This window comes from Cricetulus griseus, assembly GCF_003668045.3.
Source record: "Cricetulus griseus strain 17A/GY chromosome 1 unlocalized genomic scaffold, alternate assembly CriGri-PICRH-1.0 chr1_0, whole genome shotgun sequence".
NCBI classification, from domain to species: Eukaryota; Metazoa; Chordata; class Mammalia; order Rodentia; family Cricetidae; genus Cricetulus; species Cricetulus griseus.
The window spans coordinates 155711579-155735374 of NW_023276806.1; the positions used below are offsets into that span (position 1 = coordinate 155711579).

At 39.0% G+C, this 23796-nt stretch overlaps 1 protein-coding gene across 4 annotated transcripts in view; it reads right to left on the minus strand.

Moving 5' to 3' along the window:
- LOC103160199 (SCY1-like protein 2) overlaps nucleotides 1-23796 on the minus strand; it is a 59444-nt gene that overhangs the window by 14702 nt on the left and 20946 nt on the right. For all 4 annotated transcript variants that reach the window (XM_035450807.1, XM_027392595.2, XM_027392593.2 and 1 more), the window contains exons 5-14: nucleotides 20685-20834; nucleotides 19459-19680; nucleotides 18597-18713; nucleotides 17524-17649; nucleotides 16322-16498; nucleotides 11612-11734; nucleotides 10323-10436; nucleotides 6965-7097; nucleotides 6067-6185; nucleotides 3912-4012 (exon numbers count right to left, since the gene is read on the minus strand). In XM_035450807.1, the coding sequence (XP_035306698.1) occupies nucleotides 3912-4012; nucleotides 6067-6185; nucleotides 6965-7097; nucleotides 10323-10436; nucleotides 11612-11734; nucleotides 16322-16498; nucleotides 17524-17649; nucleotides 18597-18713; nucleotides 19459-19680; nucleotides 20685-20834 (1382 nt within the window). The remainder of the gene's footprint in view (nucleotides 1-3911; nucleotides 4013-6066; nucleotides 6186-6964; nucleotides 7098-10322; nucleotides 10437-11611; nucleotides 11735-16321; nucleotides 16499-17523; nucleotides 17650-18596; nucleotides 18714-19458; nucleotides 19681-20684; nucleotides 20835-23796) is intronic.

Below are 23796 nucleotides of genomic sequence, written 5' to 3' on the forward strand. Positions count from 1 at the left end.
ACTCAGCCGAAAAAAACAATGGAATCTTGAAATTCGCAGGCAAATGGATGAACTAGAGGAAACCATCCTGAGTGAGGTAACCCAGTCACAAAAAGACGAAAATGGTATGTACTCACTCATATCTGGATTTTAGATCTAGAGCAAAGAAGAAACAGCCTACAATCCACAATTCCAGAGAGGCTAGGAAACAAGGAAAACCCTAAGAGAAACATACACATGGTCCCCAGAGAAGGGGAAAGGGACAAGATCTCTTAAACTAATTGGGATCATGGGGGGATGGGAGAGGGAGTCGAAGAAAGAGAAGGGAAGAGGAGAAGGACATGAGGGAATGGGAATATCTAGTCATGGGAAGCATAGAGGAGAGCAACAAAAGAGATACCATCATAGAGGGAACCATTATAGGTTTAAAGAGAATTATGGCACTAGGGAAATGTCCAGAGATCTACAAGGTTGACACCAACTAACAATCTAAGCAATAGTGGAGAGGCTACCTTAAATGCCCTTCTCTGATAATGAGATTGATGACGGCATTATATGCCACCCTAGAGCCTTCATCCAGTAGCTGATGGAAGCAGATGCAGACACCCACAGCTAAACACTGAGCTGAACTCTGGAATCCAGTTGCAGAGAGGGAGAAGTGATGAGCAAAGGGGTCAAGACCAGACTGGAGAAACCCACAGAAACAGCTGACCTGAAAAAGGTGTTGCTCATGTCCCCAGACTGATACCTGGGAAACCAGAATAGGACTGTTCCAGACCCCCTAAAGGAAGTCAGTTTGGAAGTCTGGACAATCTATGGGGCCACTAGTAGTGGATCAGTATTTATCATTAGTATACAAATGAAACTTTGGGAGCCCTCTCCTCATAGAGGGATACTGGGGAGGGTCTAGGCCCTGTCCATATGATATGGCAGACTTTGAAGATTCCCCCATGGAAAGCCTCACCTTCCCTGGGGAGCAGAAAGGGGTTGGGATAGGGGGATTGGTGGGGGGTAGGGGAAGAGGGGAGGGCGAGTGAACTGAGATTGACATGTAAAAGAAGCTTGTTTCTAATTTAAATAAATAAAAGTAAACAAAATTTAAGGTATAATTAAATACAGATTATAGTTACCTATAATAGTCAAAACTTAGTTATGTTAGATTTTCTAGATATAACAGATATATTTCAAATGATTAGATAGTCTTCAAAACTTTTCAAAGACCTACAGAATATGGATTCAATGAGACACAACTGTTCCTGACAACACCAATTACTTCAGAGAGGAAGACGGACACAAAAGAAACTCATTATGGAGTTTGCCTTCAATATGGCAGGAATGTCCATTTATTTGGACAAGAAACTGCTCTTGCCTGGACTGCTTGACAGCATGCTGTCCAAACTGAATAAGCAGGTTACAAAGAAAAGTGACTGCTGAACTTGCCAAGAGACAGGAGGGTCCTTCAAGATTCCTGCTTCACAGAAAAGCTGCCAGACACTGGGCCTACAGGCTGAAGAGGGATGCCCCACATTACAAAAGAATTTTGGGTGACTGTCCAGGGAGCAAGATGTCATTTCTAAAGTTTATATATTATCCTTCTGTGGTATTTGATGGAGTTGAAGACATATAGTTATGAATACAGTTTTCCTTAGTCATGATAAAAGAGAAGTTACATATAAAATTTAGACTCACAAACATAGGATATTTTCTTCAAACTTTGTCAAATGCAAATGGACTAAATATTGTTAACTATAATTCCTTGATAACTGTTTTATTACATATAATTTTACTATGTTGAAGTTAAAGCCTTTCTTTTTTTATTTACACAGAAAAGAGGAGATGATGGGGCAATGTCCTTCTGTATGCTGTGAATACACATTTCTCTTGTTGGCTTAATACAACGCTGACTGTCCAGTAGCCAGGCAGGCAATATATCGGGGCTACCAGACTAGGAGAATGCTGGGAAGAAAAAGGAAGTGAGTAAGTAGCCAGGCAGACACCATGCAACTACCTGGATGATAGGATGATGAGCATTCTCCAGTAAGCCAAACTACATGGAGATACACAGATGAATGGAAATGGGTTAATAATTAAGAGAGAGCTAGCCAATAAGAAGTCTGAGCCATCTGCCAGACTTTGTACTTAATATAAAGTGGGACTGAATGGGTGCAAGATCAGGTGGGACAGAGACTCGGTCATCAGCTGTCCTCTATGCTCATGTACTCACATTTCTTTCTCTCTCTCTCTCTCTCTCTCTCTCTCTCTCTCTCTCTCTCAAAATAAATAAACAAATAAGTAAGTAGATAATTTGAAAATACCTGTGTATCGGTTTTTGTTTTTTTCGGTTTTTTTGGTGTTGTTTTTAATTCAACATTTAGGACTTGGGCCAGGAGGCTGGAGAGATGCCTCAATCAGTAAGAGCATTTGCTGCTGTTCCAGATGGCCTGCTGTTCACTTGCCAGTACCCACATCAGATGACTCCCACACACTAGTAACTCCAGTTTCAGAGAAATTCTAGACTACAAGGACATCCGCACACATACATACATATAATAGATATATATATAAAAAAAAAACCTTGGAGAAAATATTTAGACCAGGAAGATGGCTCAGCAGGTCAAAGCACTTGTATGTGCCAAGCCTGACACACGGAGCTCAATTCCTTGGGACCCACATAGTGAAGGGGAAACTAAGTCCTACACGTTGTCCCTGAAATCCACGTGTCATGCATGCATGACTCATAAAAACCAAAATTAAGACTTATTTTTAAAAATGTAAGAATTAAAAACTTTAAAAGACTTACTAGTGAATATACCAGTATTTCAGGAATCAAGAGATGCCAGTTATTACTGCCGAGGATTTTATTATGTAACTGAGAGACAAGATGTGGTACGAGCTAATGATTAAGTTTAGAACATAACAAGAAATACTGTAGTCACTGTGATATGACCAGATGTATAGAATGTATGAGGAAGGATTTAGCCAGGAAAAGCAAAAATGAAAGGACTGCTTTGCCCATCCAATATAAATACTAAATATTACAATTTTGTTTAAGGCTGAAGGTATAACTTCATGGCAAAGTTCATGTTTAGGATGTGTAAGGCTCTACATTCAATGCCCAGCAACAAAAATAAATTGTTTCCACCTAAAACACATTTCAAACATTAATTTTACAGCTTTAATGGATCAAACCTCAGATACATCTGCAACACACAAAGGAAAGACACAAGGGCTGTTTTATCTATTACAGTATGAATATTCACTCCTCAAGTTTTTCCCTTACACTGGGACAGAAGCTAAAGAGTTTTGATTTGGGGACCTTGCTCATGATTCATACAATTTTGCTGATTTTCAGATGCTTCTTGGGGGAACCTGAACTCATGTGTTTACACTTGAGCAAATGACATAGTAAACCTTTGACTTGAAGAAAATAGCAGTTCCAATGAACAACTTCCATCTTTGTCTTTAGAATGCCAGTATTTTCTGTAGTAATTCTGAAAATTCCTCTAAAATAAACAGGTAAATGCTGTAGTACTACATGCTTATATACTCCTGGGGCTAGAGGAGACAGGAAGAAATCCTGACATTAGGGGTTCTCAGATTTCAAAAATACCTAAATCCTTGTTGTCAATGTTCGACAACCAGAGCTGACAATGCCAATGGCTGATGCTGACGACAGATATTCTCAGAAACAAAGTCTTCCTCATGTAGATAAAGCACTAAGATCATATCATATTCCATATTTGCACTCTATTTTCAACAACATCCCATTTTAATCAATTTCAAATTACTAATCTGTTGGAAAATTTTAAAATGCCTCATGTATTAGCAAATGAAAAATCCATCAATCTTCCTATTCATTCTTCTGGAAAATCAATCATGAGCTGTCCTGGATCCCAGTGGATGGTGTGTGCACGTGTACAGATGCTGCTCACCTCTGCTGCTCCTGCATCATGTGAAGCTGCTCCAGCTTAGTCCTGTGTTCCGACTCCAGTCTGCTCAGCATCTCCTTTATGACGGCAATGAAAGAACTGAACTGGCATGGTAAGAGATAGATACTGTGAGGATGGGACCAAGCAGGACAGCTCAGTAAAGTGATCCTAACAGCCTCCACTCTGCTAGTGCAACAGGACTCACAACACCAAAGTTACAAGGGCAGTCCATTTGAACTCACAATACCAAAGCAAGCGTTTAGTCTTTGTACAGAGGAGACATGATGGCTGGCAAATCTTTAACTTCTGGGACTTTAAATTTTATTCTATTTGATTTTATGTGTATGAATGTTTTAGCCGCACACATGTTTGTGTACCATGTGCATGCCTGGTGTTCACAGAGGTCAAAAGAGAGCATCAGATCCTCTGGATCTGATGGTTATGAACAACCATGTGGGTACAAAGAACCAAACGCGGGTCCTCTGCAAAAGCAACACATGCTATCTCTCCAGCCCTCTAGAAGTGTTTTAAAACATCCTCAATCAGACAATGAAAATGACAAAAATATGAGAACTGTTCTGGGCATAGTATACTATTCTTCTTCATATTCAGTATCACCCATTTGTCAACCCTGACTTGATACCCAAGATAAACAGAAAGCATTACATCTAGGAGCAAAGCTCAAATGCTTTCCTTACTACTTCAGGTGCAGTGTTGGGTCTAATCAACTACACATTTCTTCACCTTCAAAAGTCTGCCTGCTAAGACTTCTTTCCCCAATGCCCCACCCTTCCTCTCCCCCAGTTCTTCATGGCTGTTATTAACTTTTCCATCCCAATTCTAAGTCTTCCCTGCCTATGACCCTCAATTAAACAGTAACTTTCCTCAGTCGTTTACATGTTTCATTAGACACCAGGTTTCTACTGTTTTCTTTTGATTTGGTTCCTCTTTCTGGAACTGCATTACAACTGGGCTATATATAATGAAGAATAAGAAGAATGCCCAGTCTTAAGGAAACTAATTTGCCAAGATCTCAATGCAAGCATGCCTACAGCAAACTATTGTAAAACTACAGCAAAAGGGGCATGCAGAGACATAATTCTGTAATGAATTTTCTATACACATTTATGCTTTGCTCAAACATTTACCACATCTTCACAGTTCAATACCTAAAGCAGATAGATATTCAAGTCTATCCATTATCACCGTACTTCAGTCCCATTACTGAATTGTTCCTTCTCTGTAGCAGACATGCTCTACAAATGGTTCCTAATTATCCCTTCTTCCTACTATTTATGTCACCTATTGATGAGCATGGGAAAGAGCAAGACTTCCTTCTACTAAACAGCAGAATATGACAAAAGTAACAGGCTATCACTTCCTTTAGTACATTAACAAGACACTGTGGCTTCAGGCTGCTATTTGGAAAAGAGCCACATGTACAGAAGTGACAGCAGCATCTAGTTAACATACAACTAAGACTAAAACCTTTTCAGCCCAACAGCCCAAAAGGGGTCAAATCCTCCAACAACTATTCAAGAAAACTAAGCAGATGAGTCCCCAGATGGACTTTCAAATGAGACCCAAGTTCTTGATTATAGCAGGATAAGAAATTGAGTAACAAATTCAACTAAGCGAAGCCCTGGTGGGGCGGGCCCACAGAAAATGTAAGATTAGTGAGTATGCACTGCTTAAAAACACTAAAGCATTTGTTTATGGTGATTTTTAAATGTAGCAATGCAATTCTGTTCATATCAACAAATGGCCTCAAATTTCAGGTGGAGACAACCTCAACATCTTCTAGCATCCTGCACATTTACCTCCTCCAGGAAAGCCTTTAATGTCTATCCTCCTACCCAAAACCTTCATTAACTCTGTGGCATGTTAGCCAGGCGTTAGTGGCGCACACCTTTAATCCCAGCACTTGGGAGGGAGAGGCAGGTGGATCTCTGAGAGTTCCAGACCAGCCTGGTCTACAAGAGCTAGTTCCAGGACAGCCTCCAAAGCCACAGAAAAACTCTGTCTTAAAAAAAAAAAAAAAAAACCTCTGTGGCATGTTATACTTGTTTTGACCTCCTATACTTATTATATGATAAAAGCACATAATGCAAGTGGCAAAAAAAGAAAAAAAAATTGAATACACATATAATAATCCCACCTGATTGAGATTAAGATTGTTTTCAATACTCAGGGGAATGAGATGAGGCAGTACTTTTCCAGCCAGCTGCTCTTTGGTGATTCCCAGTTTCTTGTGAGTAAAAGTACATTTATAAATACCTGAGAAAAACAGAGTAATAAACTTTAGAAATTGGCACCTACAGTTCATAGAAACCATTAACATTATCTACAGAAGGCCTCTGGTAATGGGTATGGCACAGATTTCCTCTTCTTAAAATAAGGATGCTCTCTTCGTTGTGGACCACAGTGACTCAGTTGCACTTAGTTCAGATGTATAAACGCCAGGGCATATTTATCCTGTGCTTTTGTGGTTTAAGAGCACATTTAATGGCAACACAAAACTAAAGCCTTGGTTATGATAATGCAGCAATTGGGTTGCAGAATAACCCCTTGCCCTGAAATCATCTATCTCAGACTCTATTTCAAGATGTTTAAATACAGGTACAGTGAAGAATAGTCTCCACTTTTATTTCTCCTAATACTAAAATTCAGAGTAGCAGCTTAGTACTTGACACTACTTTATGGAAGAAAATTACACACTATCACATCAACAGAAATGATATTCTCCCCACTTCCCCAAACATGGGACTAAAATTCAGAATGCGCCTGTGAGTCAAGTGCTCTGATATAGCCCCAGCCATTTAGTTTATAAATGTCAAGAGTCCACTTCTTTTGCTAAAATAGAACAAAGTTATATTGTGGTGTTTATCTAATGATTCTACAGCTCCATAAGTCAGACAGACAGACAGACAGACAGACAGACAGACAGACAGACAGACAGACAGACAGAGCACAACAGTTTTATAGAATGGACATTTTAATAGAAAACTATTATATAAGATTAAGATGATACCAAATGACATTAAGTTTTCAGCTACCTAAAATTCCCATGAGGACTGCAGGCTCCTTGGAGGGAATTTGTTGTAAGAAGGGTAGGATATCATCAAGTACAAACCACTTATCCAAGTACTCCAAAATCTTTCCTAAGCAGACTAATGAATTCACACGAACCTGTTAAAAGAGATAAATTGCATGTAAACTTGTCATGTAAAGTTTTCTCATGTAAAACAAAATAATTCAGTATAAATTTAGTCTTCCAAACAGGCACATGGTAAAAAAAAAAAAAATCACAATAAAAATAGGCTTATTTAAATAGATTATGAACATGGATTCATTAACATAAGATATTTGACAGGTGGTGGTGGCACACTCCTTTAACTCAAAGCACTTGGGAGGCAGAGGCAGGCAGATCTCCAAGTTCACTGTCAGACTGGTCTACAGAGTGAGGACAACGGAGGCTACACAAAAAAGCCTTGCCTTGAAAAACAAAACAAATAAACAAAAAAAAAAAAAAAAAAGGAAAAAGAAATTCCCTTATTTACTAATTTCCTGGCATGTTACGGAAAGAACTCCAGATGCTCCAACTGAGATACTATAGATAAAGACAAGAAAGAGGTTCAACCTTGTAATGGTCACTCGTCCACTCATTCATTTCTATGGTGCCAGGGAACAAGAGCCAGAGCCTTGCACCTATCACCCAAGTTGTCAGTGAGTGACAATCCCAGTCCTGCAGGACTGTGAGGGCTTTTATTTGTTTATAAGCAAAATGTAACTATAAAGGGGATATATTCCACCAAGCAGCCAATCTCACATAGATTTAGTTACTTTAAGGGAGGTTCAACTCATTCTTAAAATTAAATATTTTAACTGAAATTGTCCATATTAATCTATGGCCATCCCACCCTAGATATTCCCAATCTCCTAGGAGATTATCCACATCTGCCTTACATAAAATTTCACATTTCTGAATACATCTTTAATATACTCACGAATGTTCAACATTTGTAAGCTCTTTAAAAATTTTTATATTCATTCACCTTTTGATGTACATCATACCCTCAGTTAGCTGTAATTGGTTCCATTTATTGAATGATTTATGTGGGTGGTTGTGTGCATGCCACAACATGCATGTCAAGTCGAAAGATAACTTGCCAGAGTTGGTTCTCTTCTTTAGTCAGTAGGTTATGGGAATCAAACTCAGGTGGTCAGGTTTGCAGCATGCACTTTTACCCGCCGAGCCATCTTCCTGGCCCCTTTAACTGGGATTTCCTTAGACCAGGGCTGCTGGCAAAGAACTCTGATCCTGTTATTCAGGACATGGGAGTAGGAAGATCTCAAGCTCAAGGCCAGCCTGGGCAATTCAGAAGGACCCTGTCCTAAGGTAAAAAGAAGTGGGCTGGGGCTTGGAACCCTGATGCACACCTATCACCCCAGGACTCAGGAGGTAAAAGCAGAAGATTCGAATTCAAAGGCAGCCAATAAAGCAAGGTCAATGCTACCTTTGGCCTAGGCTACTTTAGAAACAACACACACATGGAAAAGAGAGGGGGAAGGGCTGGGAATACAGGTGAGTAGGAGGAGTACTTTTCTAGCATATGCCAGACCATGGATTCAGGATTTAGTACCAAGTCATCCCTCTCCCAATCTCCCCCCAAAACAAGGGTATCTGTAAGTCATGTTCATAATATTAATGAAACCCTATCAATAAAACTCTAGTCTTAAAACGCTAAGCAGAAAATAATTCCATGGATTAATAGTTGTACATGAATAAACAAAATTTTCAATTTGCTCCAGTATTTTCTGAAACTTAAGCACAGAATAATGTAAATACCATCTGAAGGCTTAACATGTTTTCAGAGTCCGTTTATTATGCTAAAGAACTAATGCATCTACTAGACATAAAACAGAAATGCTGGTTCAATTTTATTTTCCTTTATGATGTACTAAATATTAGATATATTTCAATAATACCTCTTGAAACACTATTCCTAGCTATGTACTGTTTTTCTTCATTTTCAGGCAATTTTAAACAATGATTGATGGTTTAGGCATTTCCTATTAAAGATGCCAGACCCTAGAGAGAGAGTTCATAAATACACTACAGATTTCCTATGTGCCATACAAAGGGAAGCAAAAAGCACATAAAGCTCCACCTAAAATGCATTTTTAAAAGTGAGACATAAAATGCAAATCCACCCCAGAATTGCTATTTTAAGCCATATTCACTGTACATCCTCATAAGCATCCTGTCTTGAAGGACCAGGGCAACAGTGGCACTAGTCTAGATCCCCCAGTGTCTACAGCCCCTGCATTCACACACTCCTGCACACTATACATAACTGAAGAATACTTTGACAAGATTTCTGTTAACATAAACTTATAATGGTATAAAGAAAGCATAGGGTTTCCAGAATGGCATTTTAAAAACTGAAATTTTGCCATCTATTTTGTCAATATAAAATCAGGGTTTCCGGGGCTGGAGAGATGGCTCAGCGGTTCAGAGCACTGACTGTTCTTCCAGAGGTCCTGAGTTCAATTCCCAGCAACCACATGGTGGCTCACAACCACCTTGAATGAGATCTGGTGCCCTCTGCTGGCATGCAGGCAAAAGACTGTATTCATCATCATCATCATCATCATTATCATCATCATGCCTTGAAGCATGGAATTTAAAAAAAAAAAAATCTGTTTCCTACAGGTTGTAGCACATGATCAAGGCCATAAGCAATTAGTGACAAAATCAGAATAAACCCATTTCGCCATGCTTGCACTTCAGAAACGACTTTTCTCAACCACTTCAGTACTCTTTCTAGCTTACATATCAGAGCTCTTCTGCCAAGGAACACCAACTGAAATGGATAAGATGTCTGGAAAGTACAATTGTGTCACACTGCTTTTGTCTGTGAGTCTATTAGGATACTAATGAGTATTTTTCTAATACAGACACCACAAGACACAGATGATGGATAAAATGATCAAACTTATAAAAGGCAAATATATTAAGTTCTAGGAAATATAAAAGAGGGTTCAGCAGGTAAAAGAGCTGCCAAACTGAATATGTGAGTTTCACCCCTGGAACCACACAGTGCAAGAAGAGAACCAACTCCCACAAACAGTCCTGACTTCCACACACTCACTACGGCTCTCAAACATATGCACACACATATGATCTCTCTCACACACACACACACACACACACACACACACACACACACACACACACACACACACACACAGCAAATACATGTAAAAAAAAGTTACATGAAAAAATTCATAATACTCTATATAGGTTACCTAAAACTAAGACAAACTCCATAAATAAACCATAAGCTAGTTACTACTCAATGGGAAAATGATTGAGCACAGAAAGACAAACATGAATGTGTAACTACTTACAGCAAGGGAAGATGTTTGTAAACAGGCATTTTTAATTCTTGGAATCAAAGCATTTTTCATGGATGGATAGTCTATAAGATTTGCAAAAGTTGGGATGATATTTAGACAGAGCTCCTATTGAAAAAATAAATCTGGTCAGTCTCAAGGAAAAGCAGTCCACCTTCCTCTGACACACTCAGCTAACTTGTTACAGTATAAAATAAAACTTTCATATGCTTTGTGTTATTTGGTCCTTACAACACTTTTTTTTGAACATGAAAAATCATAGTTATGATCATCTGAAAAATGGAGTGGCTACACAGGTCCTGTGTTAGTGTTCCGAGAAGCTATAATTACAACTAGTTCTGTACTATTTTCCCCTGAGGCATGGACTTTATGTAGGCCAGGCTGGCTTCAGTCTGCAACCCTCCTACTTTAACCTATGTACTGGGATTACAGGCCCACATCCTTATTTGTACAGGGCAGTAACTCAGGAGAATTGAAAAGTAGAAATGAGTACACCTTCCACTTGTGCCATGATTACAACGGAAAAAAATTCAACCTCACTCTCTTAAATAAACTTAAAAGTTTATTTAAATAAACTTAAATGCCTCAAAAATGTGACTTGAAATACACAGTAGAGCAGATGTATGTAAGGCAGTACAAACCCACAATCCTAGCCATAGTGTTTTTGAGACAGGGTATCATGCCCCAGGCAAGCCTTGAATTCTTGGTCTTCCTGCCTCGACACCCCAAGTGCTAGGATTACAAGTATTATGATACCATGCTGGAATCTAGCTTCCCCTTTTTTTTTGTTTTTTAAATTCCATGTATGTGTGCCTGGAGGTGACTTTGTGCCTTTGTGAATGCAGGTGCCAAGGGAGTCGAGAATAAAGTATTGGATTTCTGGGAGCTTGAGTTATAAGCCATTGTGAGCAGCTGGACACAGGTGCTGGGAATCTAACTTGTGTTCTCTATAAAGCAATACCTACCAGGTGTGGTGGGTTGGGATACATCATGAATCCTAGCACTTAGGAGGCAGGAGCACTTGGAGCTCAGGGAACAATTTCAGCCTAAGCTACACAATAATTTCCAAACAAACAAACAACACCTACTCCTAACCTCTAGCCCACTCCAACTCTTTAGTTAGAAGTCAATATATAGTGTAACAGTGAACCAACACGGTAATAAGATAAATACATTAACTATTGAGTGTACATACAATGTAAAGATTTAATTGTGAAATACGCCTGACTTTCTTTCTCCTACCTTAAGACCATCATGAAGGAAAAACAAGCCAGACACTGTACCTGGATCTGAATGGAAGGAGCCTCCAAGGCTCTGTAGACCATGGGTAGCACACTGTTCTTTATCTCATCAGGAGGGGTTTTGGTTAGGAGCAAATCCATTTTTTGTAGGAAAATTAACAAAATCTGTGTGAGGAAAGGGAAGAAGTATTAAAAATCTACAATTATCAAGAAATTCAATATTTGCCAAAATATAGTGTTTTCTGAAGAATAATTTGTGTATTTTGACACTCACCATGTTGCTAGCCTGAAGGCATGGAAAACAAAAATATACGCATCAAGTCTCTTACATTTTTATACGTGTAGCACTTAACAAATGTTTCCACCTTACTCTTTTAAAGACTAATCTCCAACATGTCTACAGTAACACATGACTCCACTACAAGTCCCTACTATCCAGAAAACTACTGGGTTTCAAAAATAAGAGACAAAGAGAGTCAAAGTTAGATTGTCTCAAAAGGAGAAATGTCATTCAGTTTCTATGAAAGTACAGACATAAGTTTTGTAAGGACAAATTCTAGGAATAAACATTTTTATTGTTCCTAATAGTTTTTCCTAGCTGTCTTTACATACATAAATTGTAATAAACAAACCAAAATACTTAGGTGAGATTTTGTATGTGTGTGACTATTTTGCCTGCAAATATGGCTGTGTCTACAGGGAGGCCAGAAAGCGGTAATAGAGTCAATGATGACTGTGGGTTGTCTTGTTAGTGCTGGGAATCAAACCCAGGTCCTCTAAAGAACAGCTGTTCTCAGCTGCTGAGCCTCCTCTCCAAGCCTCAGAATACTAAGTTTTGCCAATGCTCAATTAAAAATTTTAAAGAGGGCTTATTAACTGAAAACAGAGGAAAAAGAATAGAGTTACCTTAGTTTCGTTTCCTGAGGCTGTGATAAATACTGTGACAAAAGCAACTTAGAGAATAAAGGGTTTATTTGGATCACAATCCCCAGTCCAATGTGCAGGAAAGTCGAGGCAGCAGGGCTTACACACACACACACACACACACACACACACACACACACACAGAGTACACATGAATTGCCAGTGCTCAGCTCTCTCCTTTTCACTCAGCACAGAGCACAGGACACAGACCATGAAATGTTCTTGTTGCCCACATCAGGGCAGGTCTTCCCACCTCACCTCATGTTCTTAAAAGAAGCCCTCACAAGCATGCCACAGAATAACCTGATCTAGACAATGACACAGTGAAAGTCTCTCCTCAGGAGATTCGGCATAGTATCCGGCCAACAATCAAAATTTACCATCATAAAAAGAACACGGTCAAATGGGAACTGAAATCATATGTCTTGGATTTTATGACTCATGAACAATCTACGTAATTTGATGTCACCAACTTTTCCTCTGGACACTGTGACATCTGCCAGGAAGCCCTGCTTTAAATCATATGGCTCTGTCCTGAGACCCTTCCCTGGTTAGTAGGAACACCCCCACAGACTGCCTTCTAATGACCTCTTTAAGGAACAGAAACTGGGGAAAGAGCCAAGAGAATTGGCAGCAGGCTGGTGGCACAGGCCTTAAATCCCTAAACTCAGGACACAGAAGTGGAAGCCAAGCAAACCTTTGTGACTTTGAGGTTAGCCTGGGGTACATAGTGAGTGCCAAGCGAGTCAGAGCTACATGGTGCAACACTGTCTCAAAAAGAGGAGAGTAGGTACTAGCAATAGCAAGGGGATGGATGAGGAAGAGAATAACTAAATCCATGGTGTTTAAAGATGACATCATGATATTTAACACTTATGTGCTCATTTTTAAAAATTATAAAATAAAAGCTGCATTGTCAAGGGAAGAACTACAAAGAATCACAAAGCCATTACTATACCAGATTGTGAGTAGCTGAGAACGACCCTAAAAAATAAGAGAACTATCGTAAAAACAACTTTATGAAGATGACAGAGACCCTCAAAGAGGAAAAGAGAAAAGAAATTGAAAAAAGACAAACCAAATATTGCAAAACAAACAAACCTCTTAAAGAACACAATGAAAGCCAAGAATAAACAACCAAATGAAGGAAACAATTCAAACACTGCAAGCCTTGAAAGCTGAAATAGAAACAATAGGAAAAAAAAAAAACAAAAAAAAGAAAACAAAAAACCACACACAGTCTGATGGAATGGGGGAAATAGAAAAGCTGGGCAAATGATGAGGAACTACAGATGCAAGCATAACCAACAGAATACAAGAGATGGAAGAGAGAATCTCAGGTGCTAAAGATACACTACAAGAAATAGACTCACCAACCAAAAAAAAATGTTAAGTCCAAAAGATCCCTAACACAAAATATCCAGGAAATATGGGACACTGTGAAAAGATCTAACCTAAGAATAATAGGTATAGAAGAGGGTGAAGAAACCCACCTCGAAGGAGCAGAAAACATATTCAACAAAATCATAAAAGAAAACTTTCCCAACCTAAAGAAAGATATGCCAATGAAAGTATAAGAAAACTTACAGAACACCGAATAGAATTCTCAATAGAGGAATCTACAATGGCTGAAAGACACATATGAAAGTGCTCAACATCCTTAGCCATCAGGAAAATGCAAATCAAAACAACCCTGAGATACCATCTTGCTCCTGTCAGAATGGCTAAAATCAAAAGCACTAATACAGTTTATGTTGCAGAGGTGTGAGAAAAGGGATCATTCCTCCACTGGTGATGGGAGTGCAAACTCATACAGCCACTTTGGAAACCAGTGTGGAGATTTCTCAGGAAAAGAGGAATCAGTCTACCACAAGATCCAGCAATTCCACTCTTAGGCATATATCTAAAAGAAGCACATTCATACAACAAGAACATCTGTTCAATGATGTTCATAGCAATGCCATATGTAATAGACAGAACCTGGAAGCAACCTAGATGCCCCTCAACTGAAGGGGAAAGTGACAAGATCTCCTGAGCTAATTGGGAATAGGGGAGAGGGGAGAGGGAGCTAGGAGAAAGAAGGGGAGAAGAGGAGGGGAGAGGAGGACATGAGGGAGCAGGAAGACTGAGATGGGGGAAGAATAGAGGAGAGCAAGAAAAGAGATAACATGACAAAGGGAGCCATTACAAGTTTAAAGAGAAATCAAGCAATAGGGAAATGTTCAGACATCTACAAGGACGACCCCAACTAAGATTCTAAGCAATAGTGGAGAGGCTACTTTAAATCCCCTTCCCGGATAATGAGATGGATGACTACCTTATATGCCACCCTAGAGCCTTCATCCAGTAGTTGATAGAAGCAGAAGCAGAGACACACAGCTAAACACTGAGGCAAACTCCTGGAATCCAGTTGCAGAGAGGGAGGAGTGAAGAACAAAAGGGGTCAAGACCAGGCTGGGAAACCCACAGAAACACCTGACCTGAACAAGGGGGGGCTCATGGGACTCCAGACTGATAGCTGGGAAACCAGCATAGGACTGATCCAAACCCTCTGAACATGGATGTCAGTTAAAAGGCCTGGGCAGTCTATGGTATTAGATCAGTATTCATTCCTAGTATATGAATGGACTTTGGTAGCCCACTCCACATAGAGGGATACGATCTCAGCCTAGATACGGGAGGAGGGGGGGAGCACCGCTAGGCCTGCTCCAAATGCTATGACAAACTTTGAAGATCCCTCATGGAAGGTCTCAATCTCCCTGGGGAGCACAAAGGGGATGAGATAGGGGGTCAGTGGAGGAAGTGAGGGAGAGAGAATTCAGATAAAGAAAAAAAAAGAAGAGAGGCTTGCAAGTTTTCAGAAGGTAATGACTAGTACATAGGTCTGGAAAGGAGACAGACCCACACTCAAATCCAGGAACGGACCCACTGTTCTTAAATGCAAGACAACCTTGTTTCTGACAAATACAAACTCTAAAAAAACTATATATTTTATTTCACTTACATATGCACATTACACAAAGAATTTGCATTTCACACACATAGAGATTATATATATATATTTTATTCCCATAAGGCATTACACTCTTCTAATGAAAGTTTATTAGAGAAAAAAATGAAGAGAAACAACTGACACAAATCTCTGCAAATTAACTGCTAGAAAAGCAAACCAAATAAAAATATCTGGAACTAGAAATAACAGTATTATTTTTCCAAACTGCTATCTTTCAATTAGGAATAATGAAACACAAACAAAATTTGATTGCAATTTATTTTCTAAGTCACTGATTTATGGAAAGCCACATTCATTTGCTAAGTTTAATCATAACTTTGTCAATGCTTCAAATGTATACAAAGTAGCTTTCTGTGAAATGAAGAAAAAAACCTAATATACTTACCTCAAGTTTTTTCAAACATTTAAAATTATTGTGCCTGGTTGCTGGAGTGCAGACTTCGATCCACTAGGACAGCAGTTACAGATGGTGTGAACTACCATGTGGGTGCTGGAAACTGAGCCCAGGTCCTCCAAGAGACTGCCAGTGCTCATGTGCTAACCCATTTCTTGAGCCCCTACTTACTCAATTTTTGCTTTGTTTTGTTTTGTTGACACAGGAGTTCTTTGTGTACCTTTGGCTGTCCTGGAACTCACTCTGTAGAACAGACCTCAAACTCACAGAAATCCACTTACCTCTACCTCCTCAGTGCTGAGATTAAAGGCATGTGCCACCACTACCCAGCAACTTAATCTATTTTACAAAGTTCAATTGTTTTTAGTGGGAGTAGTTATCATTGTAACTGTAAAAACATTCAGGTGTTATCACAACATACCTGGATTGGCTCCTGCTGCTTAAACACAGGACCAAGTTCAGGCAGAATTAATTTAACATACTCTTCTTTGGTGCATTCCTCGGCAATCAGTAAAACATTAGGCAGAACAAAAGGTACCATATCTGGGTTTACAAATTCTGAAGTCAAACAAGGCAAAATTCTCTGCACGATGACACGCTGAAAGGAAAAATGAAAAATTAATCAAAACAAAAGTATTTCAGAACGTTAAAGTGACCATAAAGTTCATGGGTGAAATGGAAATGGTTTTCAGAGAAAAGTAAGACTGTGTTGCCAGCTACATCAAGACAAATAGGACAGGCTCAGAATGTCCCAAGTAAAACAAGATACATGATCATTCTACCATTAGCAAAACTCTAACTAATGTTCACTGATAGCGTTTCTCCTCTTAATCCTGTCATTACTTACGGTTTCTACCACCTATCCTATCAGGATAAAGTATTATCCGGACTTTCTAACTGGTAATTCATAAATGGCAACCATGTCTTTGTTGAGTGGAATGGCCTTGGAAGGAATGACACCACTTCTGTTTTCTATTCACTCTCCAGACCACCTAAGGAAAGTGGTAGACAAACACTGACTGTGATTGCTGAAGCTTTGGAAATGACTTTAGAGTCAGGAATCAATAGTTTTACAAATAGTAGTTTCTTTAGCACTCATTGACTATTCTTGTTTTTGTTCTTAAGAAGGGGTCTCACTATGTAGTCTGGCTATGTTAGAACTCAGAGACCCACTGCCCTGCCTCCCAGATGCTGGGAGTACAGATAAAGGCATGTGCTTCCAGACCCGGCCTCATTACTGTCTTTAACACTATTCTGAATTCATTGTTTTAGCAAGTCAGAGAAAAAGTAAAGGAACTATGAAGGTTTGCACCAATACCAATGCATCTCTTAACTGCTGGTGAGGCAGTGAGCTCCACCACGGCTGTTCTCAGACATCCTTTTGGACACATAATGTCCAGCACAGGTAGCCTTAACACACGCAGCATCCTAATATTTTAAATCCTATTTAATTTTGCACCATAACTAAGTTTTGGCTTTAGTTTTCAGTATGTTACTGTCATCTATGTACCTAAGGTAAATTTGTTTTATATCTTTGGAAGAGCAGTTTATAGTAAGTCAAAGTAAAATTAAATAAAAATCTCTTGACCACATTAAAAAAAAAAAAAAAAACTGATAACAAACCTTAGGCAGCTTTGGTAGAACCTTTGGCAATCCTTTGAAGAACTGTGATTTCTGAAGATTATCTCTTTGGAATAAGGTATCAAAATACTGAAGTGTGACTGCACCAACATCATCAAAGAAGGGAATCTAACAGTATGGAAAGCAGTTATTTTCATAGAAATTCAGTTAAAATTGCTCATATTTAAAATATTCAAAAACATTTGGTAACATTCATAGCTCTATATTAAATAATCTAATTAGAAAACTTCAAATAAGAAATTAACTTTTCAAATTCAAATCACCAGCTGGGCATACTCAAATTTTCAAATCTTCAGTGCCTGTGACCCAGCTGGGCAGTGATATTATGTATAAAATCCTCAAACTTTCAAGCAGCTTCAAAGTTGGAACTGGAACCGGTTCATCAACTAAAAGCATGTATTCCCTTCCCAAGGACACGAGCTAAATTCCCAGCATAAACACCAGGCTACTTTTGCATTCATACACATGTATCTTCCAATGGACACACACAAATACACCATTAAAAATACAGAAATAAAATGTTTAAGGATAAAATGCTTTGGAAGCATGATGAGCACTAGCTACCTACCAAGCTAAAGACAATACTTCTTTTTTATTAAGATTTATTTATTTATTTATTTATTTATTTATTTATTAATTATGGATAGTGTTCTGACTGTATGTATGCCTGCAGGCCAGAAGACGTCACCAGATCTCATTACAGGTGGCTGTGAGCCACCATGTGTTTACTGGGAATTGAACTCAGGACCTCTTGAAAAGCAGTCAGTGCTCTTGACCTCTGATCCATCTCTCCAGCCCCCAACACTTTACTTTCCTGAGCATCCAAAATGCCTACCTCCCTAACTGTGACTATCAGGATCTCTGGTAATTTGAAACCTTAATTTTCTTCACAAATATGTACATCAATTGTTTAGGTATTTAATGTTAAATGCTGAAGTTTTAATACATTCAAGAACACAGACAGCATCTAAGAACAAAATTATGCATTATAAGTTTCTTCTCTTTTGCCTTTTTTCTTTTTCAGTTTTTGTTCCAATAAACCTAGATGTACTCACTTTTGTCATTTGGTCTGCATCGGGCCTTACAGTTGGAGTTACATTCAGCAACAGTTTGACATGTTCACGAACTTCCTCAGGTATACTTGTAAGTGAACTAGATCGTAAACGACTCAGCTATTCAAAAGAGCAAAAATATGTATGAGTATTAAACATTCACAAAGGCTATAAACCCTTTCCACACAGTGAATCTGGCAACTGTACAAATACCAACTATTCTTCCGACATAATTACAACATCTTTAATACTTGAAAATATTTCCATTTCTAAAGTAAGATGGGCAGTATTTTAGATACTCTAGTATATGCCGTGATTAAAGTTGTAATAACTACCTTTTAATAATCTTTATAGAAGTTAGCTTTACTGAACTGGTTTTACACAAACTTGAAATGAAGTATTCATTTCTATTAGGAAATTTCTGCAGTTGTGACTGCCTACCAAAAAATCCACAAGATCAAGTCTGTCAACATTCCAGCACATGGGAGGACTCCTAAGACCTCACCCCTTGCTGAGGAGCTATTGATAGCTGCTGTCTGCTGGCAAAGGGAGTTCTGTCCTAAGGATGTGGCCCAAGACATGTCTAGAACATGCCAGTGGATAAGCAGAACTCTCTTTACAGAACAAACTAAACTTGATGGATTATTAAAAAGGAGTATGAGTTGGGATGGGCAGTTGGGAAGAAGGGGTAGATCCGGGAAAAGGAAGATTCAGGGAAAGGAAAAGGATAAATGTGGTAAAAATACATATGTATATGAAATTCTTAAAGAATTAATAAAGCTATTTATTTTTAAGAAGAATTTACTGTCTACATTTTAGAATAGAAGCCAAGGAGACATTTTAACAAATTCCAACAGGCAAATACCTGATCCAACTGTCTACTGAAACTCTTGTAAATATCTTGCTTGTTGACTTCAAATATAGGTTTCCCTTTATTAAACACAGCATATATAACAGTGCCTAAAGAGTACATATCACTGGCTGTCTCACAGCTCACGGAGAGGATGTATTCAGGAGCCAAGTATTCAGGATTTGGAAGACACAATGAAGGTAAGTTTGGGTCCCACTCTTTACAAAGAAACTTAGGCTATAAGAAGACAGAAACAGGATGACAAGGTTAGAATGTCAAGTAACAGCAAACCACTATAGGCTATAGCTATCTTTATATTTGCACTGATCCAGTCAGGACTCAGGAGGCAGAGCAGGTGGATATCTCAAGTTCAGGCTAGCCTGATCTACACAATGAGTTGTAAGACAATCAGGATTATATACAGACCCTGTTTCAAAAAAAATTATAAGAAACAGCAACATTTTGTATATAGCCAAGCAAGTGAAAATGCTACCACCACATTTAACTCTAAAACACCCAAATCATCAAATCCAGAAAATGCATGCAACGAATACCTGAGCTGTAATTGGTGCCCTATGGCCATTCCATGTCATAAGGAACCAATCAACACAAAGCATGGCTGGCCTAAAGTGGTGTTTCTAAGAATCAATGCTGGTATCCTGAATCACTGGGAAACAAATGCTTGGGAGCAGGAAAATGAAGCTCACATCCTAGCTGAACACTTGGCACCTACCTAAACTTACTGTTCCCACACTACACTGAGTTGCTGTAGGTATTAAATAAGCAAGTGCATGGAAGACCTTACAAAATAAAAGAGAGTGAGACTAAAGAGAACATAATTTATACATGTATGAAGTCGTCAAACAACAAATTCAACCAATTTTTAAAATTAATAAAATCTCATTATGTCAGCACATAATCACTATTACTGCCCCTGTGGTCCCTAAGGACAAACCCACATTCTCTCAGTTGGCAATGGTGTTAAGAGTCACATCATCAGTTTGTATATTTGGGTTTCTAAGGAAGAAATTTCTGTTTAATTCAGTCAACGTTTTGTTCCAGACATCTATAGAATTAATCATTTAGAGAATACTCTTGGGAACAACCAACACCAGGAGTTTTCTCTACAGCAGACATCTCAGTACACATTTCCAAGTCTCACACTTTACCAGACTACCACTGCAGATGTGATCATAGATTTCCATGATTTGAAACAATCCAAAAATGAAAACCATTATTACCTCTTGTTCAGAAGGATTGCTTGACGACACACAAAAATCAAAGCCCATTATTTTCCAGGCTCCACTTTTATTCAAAATTATATTTTCAGGAGTAACATTTCCATGAACCATTTTCACACTGCTATGCAAAAATGACAATCCTTCAGAAACCTGGAAGTAGAAACAAAAAAGTATTTTTGACCAAAAATTACTTTTTATACAGAACACAACACCTGCTGGTTCAGCTAGGAAGTTTTTTCAAGTCAGCTAGCAAACAAACTAGTGAGGGAAATCTTGCAACAAACCAAGTACAGCTATCTATTAATAAGTTCCTTTTTTAGACTGGTGTGGGTAGTAAGTAGTAAGTGGTAAGTACCAAGTACTGTGCTCAGTTTTTAAATGTTTAATATAGTAGCATGGTTATGTCTGTCTGTGTGAAGGTGACTCTGGAGTCCTATACAGGAGACTGTTTGTACAGGAAGAAGTGGGTCCAGCAAGTGAATGTTCTCTGGCTTCCAGGAATCCTGTCCCCAACTTTCTTCAAATGGTACTAGTCACTGCTCTATGGTCTGTTTTCCTGAATCCCAGATATGGGTGGGGGTCTGCTCTGTCTTAAGGCAGCCCTGTTTCCATCACTCAGCTGCTGTCTGCTCCCACTCTGCAGCTGGGCCTCTGCTCCAAGTCCAGACTCCATCACCTGAGACTTCTCTCCCTCCATTCTCCTGTAAGCACCTGAGTCTCAGAGCAATCCGAAACCAAGTTTCTACCCGACCTTGGTTCATTTCTCCCATAATGTTTTCCATACTAGTTAATAATCACTCTTGCCTTTGTATTTGCTAAAACAAAAACTTCTGAGTTATCATGGTTTTTTTTTCTTTTTCTTTAATTTGGCCAGTCAACCAGCCATGGTGGTACATGCCTTCAACCCACAACCCCAGTTGTGGAAGCAGAGGCAGGTGAATCTCTTTTGAGTTAAAGGCCAGCTTTGTCTGCATAGCAAGTTCCAGGTCAACCAAGATTACACACTAAGACCCTGCAAATACATATGTATTTGCACATACATACACAAATCATCTTATTTTCACTTCTAAATATACCTAGGATATGATCCAGGTATACCACCTTCCCAACCATGGATCACTGCTGTCTCTGACCAGGGTTACAGTAGCAGTCACAACTATCAGGTCTCTTGGCTTCCGCCCTTACCTTTTGTCCACAGTTTGTTAACGCAGCCACTTCAGCATTATTAGAACATAACCCAGATCATGCACTTTCCTGTTGAAACCTATTTTCTCTCAGAGTAAACTCTGAAACATTGTTTTGGCTTCCAAGACCTTCCTGCTATAGTAATATAGTTAACGTGCTAATAAACTGTAAAAATTTTACACTTTCAGAAATAGTTATTTCCAAATATAACTTGAAAGAATACAAAGTTTTCCAAACCTAGAAGTTTCCTTAACTTCACAAGAAAACAAGCTACCTGCTTCTTGTATATTTGGAAAACTGACAGTATTTTTATATTTATATACAGGGATGGTGTCCTATACGCTTTAGCTAAGATGCCAGTTTTTTAGCACATTAACTCAAAACACACATCAGGCTACATATAGAGATATACATGTGGGTTATTTTTTGTGCTTATGAGAGTGAGCGTGTGCATGGGGGAATATATGCAGGCATGTGTATATATGGGTTCAGAGGTGACATCACTATGCTGCTCTGTCGGTTCATTCTCTGCCCCACCCCTTGGAGCAGGGTCTTTCACTGAGCCCAAAGCTAGGCTGGCTGTCAGCAAGCCTCCTTACTCCACCCCACAGAGCTGGGATTCCAGGCATGCACACATCCAGTTTTTAAATGAGTGTAAGGAATTCAAACTTAGGTCCTCATGCTTTGCATAGCAAGTGCTCTGATCCTAAGCCTTCTCCCCAGCTTCTACTTTTTCATTTTTATTTTAACTATCTGTTAATCATTGGGACTATTTTATATATAGCTTGGGAAAACAGTGCAGTTGCTTGCCACAAAACAACAGCAATCAAGATGATGGCGGTACTGGCATAAAGACAGACCAATGAGACAGACTGAAAAACACAGAAGTAGCCTTGTGTATATGATCAAATAATTTTTTTAATGATGACACGGAAACCATGTGGGGGGAGGGGTCAGTGGTTAGACTTCTTAATAAATGATGCTGGGAAAAGAAAGAATGAAGACAGACCTTTATGCCATTTACAAAAATTAAACTCAATCTAGGAATGTAGCTCAATGGTAGGGCATATATTAAACATGTGAAAGGCCCTACAATGAAACAAAACAAAACAAAACCAACCATCTCAAATGTATTAAAGACCAAAAACTACAGAACTCTTGGGAGAACAATGGAGACATTTCCTGGCATTAGTTCTCACATCCCGGATGTAAGATCAAAAGCACAAGCAACAAAGAGGTACGGAAGGCCTCAGGTAGTGGATCAGTATTGATCCCTAGAACACAAATGGACTTTGGCAGCCCACTCCACACAGAGGGATACTCTCTCAGCCTAGACACACTGAGGAGGGTCTAGACCCTGCTCCAAATGATATGACAGACTTTGAAGATCCTCCATGGAAGGCCTCACCCTCCCCTGGGGAACAGATAGAGGATGGGATGGGGGCCAGTGGGGGGCAGGGGAAGATGGGAGGGTGAGGGAACTGGGACTGACATGTAAATGAAGCTTGTTTCTAATTTAAATTTTAAAAAGGTGCACCAGGCTGATGTGAAGGCTCATCAGGCCAAGGCATTTGCTGCCAACCTTGATGACCTGAGCTCCACCCGGGCACACACAGCATAGAAGAACCCAATCCCACTGTGGTCCTCTGATCTACCCACACATGCCCTAACGACTCAACACACAATAATGATAAATTAGAAAGTGTTTTTAAAATTTAAATATAATCTTTCTTTCAAAGGAACTCAGAATTTCCTAGTGAATCTACTTCATTCACTAGGAATGCTAAAGATTTACCAGAGAAAGAAAAAGTATAAATTTTCCTTACAACTATTTTATTCTTACTAAATACATTTATTTTCATTTTTCTAGTTTTGTTTATGAAATGAATTTACATGACTCAAAGAATTAAAAAGAACTTATCCAACA